General features: G+C 33.9%; 1 protein-coding gene across 1 annotated transcript; it reads left to right on the top strand.

The window, feature by feature from the left end:
* Nucleotides 1-6,916: 6,916 nt before the first annotated feature.
* Nucleotides 6,917-13,161, top strand: LOC141480389 (pupal cuticle protein C1B-like). Its single transcript, XM_074170326.1, has 2 exons — nt 6,917-6,993; nt 12,751-13,161. The coding sequence occupies exons 1-2, from the start codon at nt 6,982-6,984 to the stop codon at nt 13,159-13,161; spliced, it is 423 nt and encodes a 140-aa protein (XP_074026427.1). The 5' UTR covers nt 6,917-6,981.
* Nucleotides 13,162-14,151: the final 990 nt, after the last annotated feature.

The raw sequence follows: 14,151 nt of genomic DNA, 5'->3' as shown, positions 1-14,151 counted from the left end.
TATTTAATGAGGAGGTCCTAGAAGACCGGACACTTAATGACCTCCTGAGCCGTTTCCACAGGGATTACAACTACATTGAAACTTAGTAACATTCGGTTTTCCGCAGCGAAAGCAAAATTTCCGCGAACAAGAAAAACTATGCCCTACCTCTTTGCAATTCCAACACGTCAAGTTGGCAACATTAGTACTGGTAATATTATTTATTGAAACCAATGGTTTCGAACTAGGACCGGCCAAACCGGTTTCAAGGACACATAACCTTCGATTGGGTACAGGTCGACTTTCGGCTAAGTTTTTAGTTTTTCTAATTTCTTACATTCTTGTAATAAAGAATCAACAGAAATAATATCATGAAGACGTGAACCTCAATCGTGAATATAATAAAAATCTATATTTTGACGCAAAATTTCCAATTTTTCTGATTCTAGTGGAGAATGTGGCAGTCTCTTGAATAAATCCATCATTCGAGCAAAATAAGTGCCAACCCCTTTGCTAGTTCTGAAACCTACCTCGTGAGCAGTATCACGTTAGGGGTTCCTCGCACACCAGTGTCGAAGGACAGGTGGGCATTTGCCGCTAGCTACAGTGAAGAAGGGGGAGTTCGTAAAGTAGTCACTGCTAATATAAAAATGTTAATGGGCGCCAGGTAAATTCAATTCCCCATTCAAATACCCTGTTACCAATTTCAACCCCCGAATCTACCAAAAGGATTGAAGTAACCACAATAGAGTCAAAATAAAGGACTTTATTCGGTACAATTATCCTGAGAGAACACAAATCAAAAGTTGAGATAATTAACCTACCACACAATAAAAGTTGAAGTTGAGTGAGAGAATGAGCATTCAACATATAACTAAATTACCTCTGGATTGTAATGTAGTATCAGTCAACTATCACACTAGTTTTAAGCAACAATAAAAATATATATAAATATTCAAGCTCACTACAAATATACCGTAGACCTCTATCATCAAGAGATACTGGTCTCAAATATCTTGTTATCAATTAAAGTTTCATTACAAAATAACCTAGGTACACTAATCGCAGAAATTAAGCCGGAATGTCAAATATATTGGGTTTTTCTACCAAGTATAATTAGGAAGGAATGAGTATCGCTTGAGCTCAGGCGCGTACCGTTTAGAAGACAATACAGGGTAGGCAATGCAACCACCTATCTCAATTTCCGCTTCACATAAATACATATATATATATATATATATATATATATATATATATATATATATATATATATATAATTCCGATGTGAATCTTAAACTAAAAATTATTATAACTACAACAGTTCAACTGTGGAATCAAATTAACAATAGCTACCGTGTTGTTTTCTTTATTGGTGTGTTGCTCCGATGGCTTAATAATGGCACACCCGGTATATTATGGTACCTCAAGGAACATGATCCCAAGTTCCAGTAGTTGTTGCAACCCAAGTTGATATCCAAGTAGAATCCAGCCAGATAAGAAAAGAAAATCCAGGCAAGGAAGAATATTCCGGACCGAAATGGATTTTCCGGGCAGTAGGAAGGGAAGGAAAAACCCTGTCAGAATATGGAAGTTCAAATTAGATAAATACCGATAAGAAATAAAATGAATTTAGATATCTGGAGACGGTGAGTATACCACGAACATGGTATGTACCCCGTATAATTGAACCCCTGAATACTGACGGCAAAATCCAAATAAAAATTACAAAACAAACCCACTAAAAATAATCTTTATGAATTTACAGTAATTTATATGAATAAATTAAAATCTTGCAACTCTGTACAATAAAATTGTTATCATCTCATGAAGGTTTGGCACATTCAAATGAATGAATGAAATAGGAGAATCAAGATTGAAAGACGTAACTTACCCTGGCCGGAAAGGGTTTATTTCTGAACAGCTATGCTCGATCTAGCCGCTGGGAATGGGAAAGATGTGATTAATCGGCGAGTTACAGTCGTATTACGACGGCTTGACCTGGTTCTCCAGCAATAAGGTCGGCGTGGTATTCTAGAATCCTCCGAAGAGTATGGCGTTGGTCATATATCCACAATATCCAAAATATTCCAAACTACAACACTAGCTTGACCAACGTTCACTGATATGGCTTATAAAAATAAAACCCAATGAAGGATGACCACAATGTCACATATTTTTCCACAAGTCAACGAACACACACTACTTGCTTTTTTGCCGAAAAAAGGAAAAAAAAAACGAATCTTGTTAAATCGCCACTAGGATCGTTCCTGTCTGCCAACGGTCCTTGATAACCAATCAAATCTCAGGAGGTTGAATTCTAATGACATCTTAATTCAGTAGTAGCCACCGGTCAGTTGTCAGAAAGAACCTTTTGAATTATCAAATACTCCTAATAACAGGAGTACCGTGCCTGAACCATTTATGAGAATCATAATGCACGAACAATATAAATAAACATTTAAAGTAACCTACGATTTTCCACCGACTATCATCAGCTGTTTATATTGATGAGTTTACATTTCGGAATTTGGCAATACTGTCAACCGTAAAATAAAAACAATTTGCGTTCTATCGATCCTAACCTGGCCTCGCATATTCTGAAAAATGTAAACAGACAATTTGGAGGAACCATCCGATGCTTTTGAAATCTTATGACGAACATCAACTGTTAGTTAAGCGGTAAGTATATTTACAATGTTTCCCATTATTCTTTTAGTAGTGAGACAGTACCTAAGTATGTCGGATATTCGCTAATAATCATTCTTGTTTCTTACAGGTCGGCCTCATCAAGAAATCTATAAAAATGAACTATAACACCATCATCTTTTGATTATACACCAGTCCAAAGTGCAACTTTTGTGAATTTACGTTTGCGGGTCCTCTAAGAAATGCATCGAATAAACTACCACACTTCAAGTCGTCGAATAGTTTAGGGTGATTCGACTACTAAAGCTAAGACCACTTAAGGAAGGATATGCTCGCAAGGTTACACTATAGTAGTTACGTGTTGAAGTTAAATTAATTTACCGTCCAGACATACAACCACGAATTCAATAAGCATACCCACCATACTGGATGATCATAGAAGGCTGTATCAAGTATAATATTTGATAAAGTATATACATAATATGCAAAATAAATCAATATACCTTTATAGTAAAGAGAGTATTATTAAATAATGGCTAGTGCCAAAAATCAACGTAACAGTTCCCTGTATACTATTACGGATCTCTTCTTTGATACCTCTTTCAAATGTAAAGGGCAAAAATTCTTCTTTCAGAAGTTTAACAAAATCAGACCAAGATTTAACATTATCTTTCACTAAACGATACCAAATCAATGCGTCCCCAATGAGTAAATCTGTAAGAGAATATTTTAGTTCCTCATCCGATACTCCTCGTGAAATCTTGTATTCTTCTACCCTCTCAAGGAAAGCATTCACTCCCAATCCTGATTTATCTTTTGGATTTCCCCTAAACTGAATTCCCCATTTATGTACCGGAACATATGCTCTGTTAGTAGTTTGATTATAAGTTGAACTAGTTGATGGAGATGCCATGATCACTAAGTTATTATTATTTTTTCGAACAAATTGGTAATAGAACTTTCAATTGTATCATTGGTTCCTCCTACATTAGTTAATCTCGCTAATCTGCCGTACACGTGAAGTAACTTTGTATTGACATATTTATGTTCTGTGCTCCCAAAGGAAATATTTTTCCCCTCAAAATAATCCAATAAATTGACAACTTTTCTATTACAACAATCAACTTCAGAAACAGGATCTAAAGTCAAATTCTCATCAGTGACTAAGTCTCCCCAAGTTTCATTGTTCAGGTTTTCTTTCAGTTTTTTCCTCATAACCTCAACCGTGAGGGCTTGACTATTCACAAAACCTTTAACCTTGAGTTCGTAAATCAACTCATCCTTAGCCAAACGATAAGGATCCATTATGTGAACTGAATTTTGAACAATATGAATATAACTATAACCATAAAACAATATAAAACGTGAGTGTCCTTAAATTTTACTAAATATTATTGCTATCAACCCAATTCATGATAAGTGAAAATGCTTTGTGAACGGAAACAAGCTGAAGATTGATAGAAACTCGAAAAAAATTTGAAAAAGTGCCAAGTGTTTTTTTCCTAAAATGCAAAATTCATTTTATATATCAGATACAGTTTCCAAAAATTAAAAATTATTTTAAATAAAATTCCTGAAATATTCCAAAAATTCTACTTACATAATAAAATTCACCAAAAATTTATTTAATACAGAACTCAAAGAATCGGGCCCCACGTTGGGCGCCAATAAAACTGTTACGTGTTTTTTGGCTTTTCTTAGTGAGCGATAGAACAGTTTAGTTGTATGCAGCGACTAATATATCAGTGGAGTTGGGTGTGGGTCGTATTATTATTATCAGACAAGAAAATGTATCAGAGGGCGCCAAGTGATTTACAACAAAATAAAACATACACCTCTCTTAAAGCTGAAATCACTAAATCCATCACTTACTTGTCAAACTATACGTTAGTTGAAATTAAAAAATAGATGAATGGTATAAATAGGTCTCTATAATAGCAGTAAATATATTATAATACAATTTATACAAAATTTAGAGGTAAAGACAAAGAAAAAGTCTCGAGAGAACGGTTCTAGAATAAAGTCTATAAAAAATCAGTCATTATCTTAGAACGCACCTACTTATTAGTAAAACTAAATCAAGATAAACATGTATATATAAATTCTATAAGGCTTCAAGGAAAAAAATACTGTTCATGCACAGCAAGTGTTTACCTTCTGTGCGAGCACTAGGCGTGCGGTGATAAGTACCACCCAGTGGTATGTCCTTAAGCGAATCCAATCGGGACGTTTCACGAGATAGTTCATCAGTTCCCGTGTCATCTGTCTTATGTTGGATCAAAAATGAATAGAACTCGTTCTCCCTAGTTCCAAAAAGATAGTATCTAACGCTAGTTGCACACACACCGATTTTGGACGGCCAGTATAAAATCGGCCGATATTTTATTGGTAGCGGGTGCTTGCACACTCACCAGATTTTTATCGGTCAAAGAATCAGTTGCTTTGTTGTCGTAATTAGCACGCACTACCAAAACGAAGTTAATGCGTAGTAACTACAATTTCGCCGAGCATTCGAGACTGGAATGATCGGTAAAAAACCGGTGTGTATGCAAAAGTGTATTTAGTCATGTACGCCACTACTTCCCGGTACTGCCGGCGATACAGTGGCAGTGGACGGCTGCTCACCGGTATTTTACCGGCAACGATCACCGGTCGGCGTGTGTGCCAGGTCCCGTTCCCACATGGAATTTCCCACTATTGGAATTTGGACGACCGGTACAAAGTCGGCCGTCCAAAATCGGTGTGTGCAACTAGCGTAACGCTAGTTGCACACACACAATAGTGAACCACATGTGGGACCGGGACCTGGCACACACGCCGACCGGTGATCGTTGCCGGTAAAATACCGGTGAGCAGCCGTCCACTGCCACTGTATCGCCGGCAGTACCGGGAAGTAGTGGCATACACACCGGTTTTTTACCGACCATTCCAGTCTCGAATGCTCGGTGAAATTGTAGTTACTACGCATTAACTTCGTTTTGGTAGTGCGTGCTAATTACGACAACAAAGCAACTGATTGTTTGACCGATAAAAATCCGGTGAGTGTGCAAGCACCCGCTACCAATAAAATATCGGCCGATTTTATACTGGCCGTCCAAAATCGGTGTGTGTGCAACTAGCGTAACCCTTTTATTAGCTCGAAGACTACCACAAACTCCTATTCTACGGGAGAATTGGAAATACAAGTGAACTCACCCCATGTGCAAAAACCCGACGCAACCCTGAGTTGCGTCGTTGAATACTAATATACCATAGACTCATCCTCTATTATTGAAGAGAATCCGGCGATATCTAAAAAATACTATAACCCAAAATGAAATTTGCCGATTTGCAATGAAAATAGTGGAAAATCCATTAATAACGATACGTAATATGTACTATTTATCCAATCTATCCAAAATCTACCCAGTCACTGTTCCGTCGACCGAAACATACGATACGGTTTTTTTCCGTAGCTACTTTTTTCCCATAAGATTCGCAAACCCAGGACACAATGGAAATCGTTCATTTTAACCGGAGAACGAAATGATAAATAAATTGGCATGTGTGAGGATATTCAATGTACCTACAGAGTGTTCTTTCGCGGCGCTACCCTAGTATTATAAAACCTTTTAGAATTTTATTAAAATTACGTTACACACAGCAAGTTGAATAAACGCTTGTGACAATATAACCTCATATTTGAACCACCACCTCATACAAAATATAAAAAAAAATACAAATAAGGCAAAATAGTATTCGCAGAAAAATTATATCGTTTTAACATTTTCTAAAGAAGAGCATGTGATTCTTACTATAAGTTCTAAAAATAGTATGCTATTTATGGGGAATACAAAAAGTTTATTAAAAGGTATGAGAATTGTTTGTAACAGAAATGTTTTCAAAATTTTCCTCAATACAGTGAACATATAAATGCGAAGAAAAAAACATTTACAAAATAAATATGGATGAATTACTGAAGCTCTCTCAAAAACTAGCAGATATATTGAGTGCTCGTGCGGATTCAGTGTCTAAAAAAACATTTTAGCTGAAGAACAATTATTCAAAATCTTATGTTCATTGTAGCTTATTTGTTTCTAAATTAGTTTCGTTTGAATCGTCGACATTGTTTCGGGTTGGCTGTCACTTAAATCATGTGTTATCCTTGCCCTTCTTAAAACAGGCTTTCAAAAGTTGTTACCGAACAAAGCGAATAACCCCAAATTGATTGCATAATTATTAACAACTTGTTCAAATAATTGGGTGCGGTCAAACTTGCCCTTTTACCGATACAGTTTTGATATAAAAGATATCCGCAAAGAATATCAGATATCATTCAGTTCGAAGTATTCACAGTACACAAATCAAGCAATCACAATGGCTTACAAGGTGAGATATTTCACAGAATTTCACGGTAATTGTAAAGTAGCTATTACTATAACACTCAATTGAAGATCTGTTAGGTTCTGAAATACTGAACAATATATGAGATTTGTGGTACAAGTTACAAATCCTGTCTTAATACCCCAAAAAGTCTAAAGTCATACATAAAATGGTTAGTTTTGGTTAGTTGAACTAAAATCTGTGATGAGTGGAGAGACTTTTGATTATTATATTTTTAAGTTTGTCTTTTCATTTTTTCTTTCGTCTTGTTATCCGTTAACCTTTATTGATTATCTAGTTTATTATATATGGAAATTTAACATTGCAAACGTGACTAATTGGAAATGTCACTATCAAAACAAGTCACAACATATTTTCTATCTTTGACAGAGGAGTTAAACTCTAACAATCAGATGGCATACATTTAAATGATGATTTGTTTTATATGAGGCGATCAAGTACAAAGGTTCATCATTTACTGAGAAACATTAGAAATGTTAACGTAATTTTGAAAAATTATTGACCTTCAAAATATTATATTATAAATTATCACAGAAAATTGATAGTGAATAATTCGCTCCTTGCAATTTCTGACTTCATCGAGATTGAATTTTATTGGGTCTTGAAATATGGTACGAATCTCATTACATTCGAAGATGTTTTTGTTCGTATAAGTTGGGCACTATGTACTTTTTCCATTCAAAAGATGAGCTGTAGATGAATAACATTTATAATTTGCTTGAATGATGACCTAGATATTTTGTAGAAATTCATATTGAATATAGGATAAAGAAAATAACGTATGTCTAATTTGTACTTATATTTTTATTTGTTACGACCGGTTTCGGTTTATTAAACCATTTTCAAGTAAATTATGGTTTAATGGTTTAATAAGCCGGTCGTATAAAAAAATCTTAGTAGAAATTGATCAAAATTTATTTTCTTTATCCTATATACATTTATAGTTATTACTTATGATACATAAAACCGTTACTAGAAGAAAATTCTATACGCGATAATGTGACGCTTTTCATAGTATTCTACAATGCATTTTATACAACAGAGTAATTATATGTATACAGGTATATTCTAAGAAAAAGAAATACAATATTAATTCTAGGCAGGTAAGTAAATTTTAAACGAAAACGATTTATTTTCGGAATTTGAATAATTAACTTCTTTTAACGGCTCAGTATATTAATAACTATAAATTTTATTCAAATTTATATAATTATTCAAAAATATATATTTTTATAAATCATAAACTGAAACATATTCGAAATGTTTGAAATATGTCTTTATGCTCAAAATACTATTTGTAGCAAAACTATTCTATAATATTGTAATCGTCGTTGAGAATACCTCATTCAAACGATGTCACAAAAACTTTGCTCATTGAAGAGAATAGTTTTAGCAAAACGTCATGATCTCATGCTCATATTATTACCATAGAATAATTTTACTTTACTCGAATAAATATTACTGGAGTTTCGACACGTGTTTCGATCATCAAGTGATCATCTTCAATAGGAGGATCGAACTAATCATACTCAGAAAGTTATCCTTATTTATACCATAGATACCTGGTCTAGGTACCTGCGTCTCAAGTGTCTTGAAAATTGCCTTATCTACTAGTCTTCAATTAATTTTACAATGTGTCCTTATGTAATAGTCAGGTGAAGCTAATAATTAAAATGTTATGAGCTAAATGAAATTAATTTCACAAAATTGCCATATCTAATAGTCTTAAATTCATTTTACAATGTGTCCTTATGTAATAGTCAGTTGAATCTAATGAGCAAAATATTATATTAACAAGATATATAGTATATTATTAGGTATTGGTCCACCATCGTTATTCATAATACCATTATGTTAACAACAACAGCCATCTAGATGCCTATAAGAGTGTAGAAATAAGTAAACATAATTATATTATAACGATGGTGGACCAATAGTCCACCTAATAACCTAATAGTCCTAATAGTATACCATATAGGTTGTTGAAATAATATTTCATTGATTAGATTTACTTGACTATTAGGGATCACACGTGTTAGGAATCACACGTTAGAAGGTAAGACCTCGTTAATCCTTAGTTCGCACAAGTTTCGACGTCTGAGGGTTGTCGTTCGTAGAGGTGTGACAGCTGGTTAACGGAAAAACAGATTTATTTTTAGATATCGTAAAATTAATTTAACCTAGTAGATAAGGCAATATTGTATAAATTCAAGACACTTGAGACGCAGGTATCTAGAACAGGTATGGTATGAATAAGGATAGCTTTATAAGTATGATTAGTTTAATCTTCCTCTTGAAGATGATCTCTTGATGGTTGAAACACGTGTCGAGGTGTTTAAATAACGATTTGGTGTTGGAAAAAAATTTCAGTAATATCCATTACCACACCAAAGGTTCCAAACAGTGCATTACATTTACTCGAATAGTTCACATATCGTCTCACCCATTTTTATAAATAGTTATATTTTTAGAAAGTAAATTCGATTACGATTCTTTCATCATGTAGAAAACAGTGGTAAATATTGTAAGAGATAATAGTTTGAAATTGTGTACTTATTTAGGATTTCGACTGCATACGAAATAGAGCAAATCATTTCTTTGGTGATATTCATTGACAAAGAGTGGATGATTTAGAAACATCGCAAAAAATATCATCAATTTTACAGAAACATTCATAGTCGAAAGGTTTCAGACGAGAGTAATGGGTGAAAATTCAATTTTCACTTCTATAGTCACCCTTTACAACAATTTTTGTTTGATAAAAAATACGATTATCAATGTTTTTAGCAAAATGCTATTTATGAAAGTTATGCAAAATCGTCACATATTTCAAAATATCGGTTTTTCATTAAATTGGGATGGCAATAATTTTTCATCTTTGAATTTTCATTCCACTCAGAAATCTGGTTGGTGTAGATACCTTCGATTTTATGTAATTTTGAATCACATTTGATTAGGTATCTTCATAAATGATTTGTCAGTGTAATAGATAATTTTCAGAAATTTCATTAGTTTTCTTTGCAAACAAAGAATACATTTTATCCAGTGTTATGATAATGGATATTTTTCTCAGTTATGTTCTTAAAATTGTTTATGAATAGTTCCCCAATGTACCCATGAAAAAACAGAGGTCAAGAAATTTTGTGAAACGAGTGAAACACTGGAAAAAGTAAAAAGTCTGTCTGTGCTTGAGGAAACGTGCTACACAATTACAGGTGTCCCAAAAAAGCAAAATGCTGATGATTTCAAAGCAATAGAATAATTCCCTACAAACTTCATTATAATCACACATTTTTCGTGGTGAAAAGAGTTTCCATAAACTTATACTGTTCTCAGATAAGTCCACTTTTCCGACTAGTGGATCTATGGCATTCCACCATATTCGTTCATTAATCTTATGTTCAGAATCCCAACCCAATTTACTACATCTCAGCAAATATTTCTGATCACAAGGCATATAGTACGACAGTATAATGAAATGAATATTCTTATTTATATATGTTGAAATCATGTTGTTCTGATCATTTAGTACAGCTGCCACTAGATAAAAGGGGTTATCTCAGCAAATATTTCTGATCACGAGGCCGTTTATCAAAGCGTGAAAATTTCCTGTGACCGTTAAGTTTCTAGGTTCAAGCTTGGTAGATAACTCAGTAAAATAAATCATAACAAGTTTCACAACATTGATTCAAATACTGATTGGGAGTCTGTGTGGTATATTGTGGACCCTTCTCGGTTTCAATAATATTCTGAATCGTCTTTTCCTTTATAAAAAACAGTACAACCAAAAGGTATCAGAACCTCTTCTTTGAATCTAATGAGTCTTCGTATATCTAGGAAAGTTCACCGGAGGTATTTTCCCTTATGAATTTTACAATGAATATGGAAAAGTCTATAGAAGGGTTTTCAAGGCAGCTAAAATTAATCATCATTATAGTAGGATATATAAAGTAATGATACCATGCAGAAAAATGGCATGAAAAAAACTAGCATCAAGTCAACCTAATCAAATTTGGATCCTAAAAGGCTCAACGAATTCCATTACTTCATTCCAGAGATATCTATCGAAATAATTTGTAACCGCGCCCAATATTTTATCTTAAATATACTCATACTGCTGAGACTTATATCTTAAATGACACTTTTCAAATTGAACTCATCAACCAAATAAATCAAACACAAGGTTCACATGGCATTGCCAATATGCCATGAAGATATTTGAGAAACTGCTTGTGTTTACTCTACAATTTCTGGTTGAACTGATAAATGAGTCTTTTGCTGAAGACACATTTCCAAATTTTTCCAGTGTTGAGAAAACTCAGAAAAGGTGGTTAAAAATAGGTTTGTGGTTATTATAGCCAAACATAACATTTTGAACAATCGGCAAATTTTATTTCAATACAAGAAAAGTGCATCTGTTTTCTGAAGAATCAACTGATTTTTTTGGAACACCGGTCTCAGTTCCGAAAATCATGTCAGTAATTTGAGTAGAAAACTATCTTCATGATGCATTGCTATACGTATCATATCAAATAAACTATGTATACGAACTACAAAAATATTGTTATACCTTGTTTGAATTATATGATGCTGCCTGTCGCCCCCTGAAAATCTGTAATAAACATCTGATCAATTCTATTTTTATTCTATAAAAACGTGCCTTTCAAAAAACTGTCAAAATCTGTTTTTTCGTTAACCAGCTTAACGGAAACCATCAAAAGTTGAAACTTGTACGAGGTACGTATTAACGAGGCCCGATCTTTAAACGTGCGATTACTAGACGTTCAATATATTTGCAAAGTAGGGCAAAAAGTCTCGTAAGGAGTTATTCAAAGAACATAGAATTTTTGGGAAAGGAAGTTTTTGGCCTTCTACTTCTCCATCTTGATACCAAAAATGTGGGAATCTTTCCAAAACATTAATATCTCCTAAAAATGAACCCTATCAATTCAATTGAAACTGTGTTTCTAGTACAGAAAATTAAAGCAATATGAGTTAGTGCTCAGATTCATCCATCAGAATTCAGGATATTGATTTGAAAATACGCTGTTCAAAATTCAATAAATTACAATGAAGCTAAAATGTTTGAGAGAAGTTTTCTCTTGATATGAAAAACATTATATCTATCAATTTTCAGAAAAACTATTGAAATATTTTTCTTTGAGAATAATTCAAATTTTAACGAAATTCAAAGAGGATAGCTCTTCAAGGTCAATTATTTATATTCAGTATTTGTTTGAATCTCGATAACTTCCTATTATAATAATTTTCTATTTTTTATTCATCTGTTGTTCCCCAGATTTCCATGTAATGTGTTATAGAAATATGTATATATTTTTTGTATAACTGAAATGCATTAGTTGTATTTTTCATAGAATTTATTTATACTTTACAATTTCGTTTTTTTCACGGGAAGTATTTTGTTTTTACACTTTCATATTTATAAATGACTCTATCACTGTGTGACAGAGTCATTTATAAATATGAAATTTATAAATGTGAATAATCAAAGGTGATACTTGAAGGTATACAAAATCAAAGATAGCCCGAATAAAAATTGATATTACATGTGGACCATGTAATTAAGCCCATCAAACACTATGGAAATTAATTATTATCCATTGTTTCAAAAGTTTCGAAATATTTTTATAAAAGCTCTGAGGTCAGTGACTAACAGCTATTGCATGGTTGGTTGTGTTAGTGACCATCAGTACAATTTGATGAATCATACACACATTTCAGGTAATAATCCTTTGCGCTACTTTGGCCTACGCCAGCGCTGGACTTCTTCCTGCTTACGCTCCTGCATCAGCCGTAGCTTACGCAGCTCCAGCTCTAGCTGCCGCCCCAATCTCATACACCGCTCCCGCTCTCACGTCGCAATCTTCCAACATTTACCGCAGTTTCGGCAATTTGGGACAAGTTTCCACTTACTCCAAAACCATCGACACACCATTCTCCAGTGTAAGCAAAGCTGATGTTAGGGTGTCCAACCCGGGTTTGCGAATTGCCTCCGCTGCCGTTCCCTTAGCTGCCGCCCCCTTAGCTGCCGCTCCCATCGCCCACGCACCTCTTCTTGGAGTCGCATACTCCGCAGCCCCCGCTGTTTCTCACATGACCTACGTCTCTGGAATCACCAACTACGCTTTCTAAGCTATCGAATGAATTGTACAAAGTATATTTATTTATTTATGACAATAAAGTTCTGAAATCACAATCAAATGTTTTCAATGATTGATACTTGATGAAAATCCATATTGAAACTAATTAATACAGTTTATTGTATGATTTTCACTATAGAGTTGTGGAATTGGCCGCGGTGGTAGTGCACCCGACTCACGAACGGAAGACGGTGGATTCGATTCCTGCCTCGACCAGATATTTTTTTCGAGAGAATTTATCTGGTTCAAGCTGGGATGATTTTGCAACCGTGTTAGGAATCACACGTTTAAAGGTAAGACCTCGTTAGTCCTTAGCTCGTACAAGTTTCTCAACTTCTGAGAGTTGTCGTTTGTATGGGGGCAACAGCTGATTAACGGAAAAACAAATTTTTAAATTAAAACCGCGACTAAATCTCGGGAACAATTCTTTCAAATATTGGTTGAAAACCCAAATATTTTGGTCTGAAATGGAACACTTTAGAAGTAACTTGAAATACCACAAGGCCAAAAAGCTGATGTTGGCTTTCTTCAATAATTGAATAGAATTGGGCCATACTTGATGAAGATTCATATTAAAAATAACTAATACAGTTTATTGTATGAACTGTATTAATAAGTTTCATAATTTCAAACATTCAAACATTTACTAAAGCACAGCATGTGATTCTTACTATAAGTTCTAAAAATAGTATGCTATTTATGGGGAACAGAAAAATTTTATTGAACGGTATGAAAATTGTTCGTGACAAAAATATTTTCAAAAATTTCCTCAATACAGTGAACATATAGGTAAATGCAAAGAAAAAATCATTCACAAAATAAATATGGATAAATTACTGAAGCTCTCTCAAAAACTAGCAGATATATTGAGTGATCGTGCGGATTCAGTGTCTAAAAAACCATTTTAGTTGAAGAATAATCATTCAAAGTCTTATGTTCATTGTAGCTTATTTGTTTCTAAATTAGTTTCGTTTGAATTGTC

Source organism: Leptinotarsa decemlineata, unplaced genomic scaffold (genome assembly GCF_025532065.1).
Source record: "Leptinotarsa decemlineata unplaced genomic scaffold, Ldec_3_MD MMD2_P_RNA_scaffold_11, whole genome shotgun sequence".
Lineage (NCBI taxonomy): Eukaryota > Metazoa > Arthropoda > Insecta > Coleoptera > Chrysomelidae > Leptinotarsa > Leptinotarsa decemlineata.
This window is presented reverse-complemented; position numbering and strand designations above follow the sequence as displayed.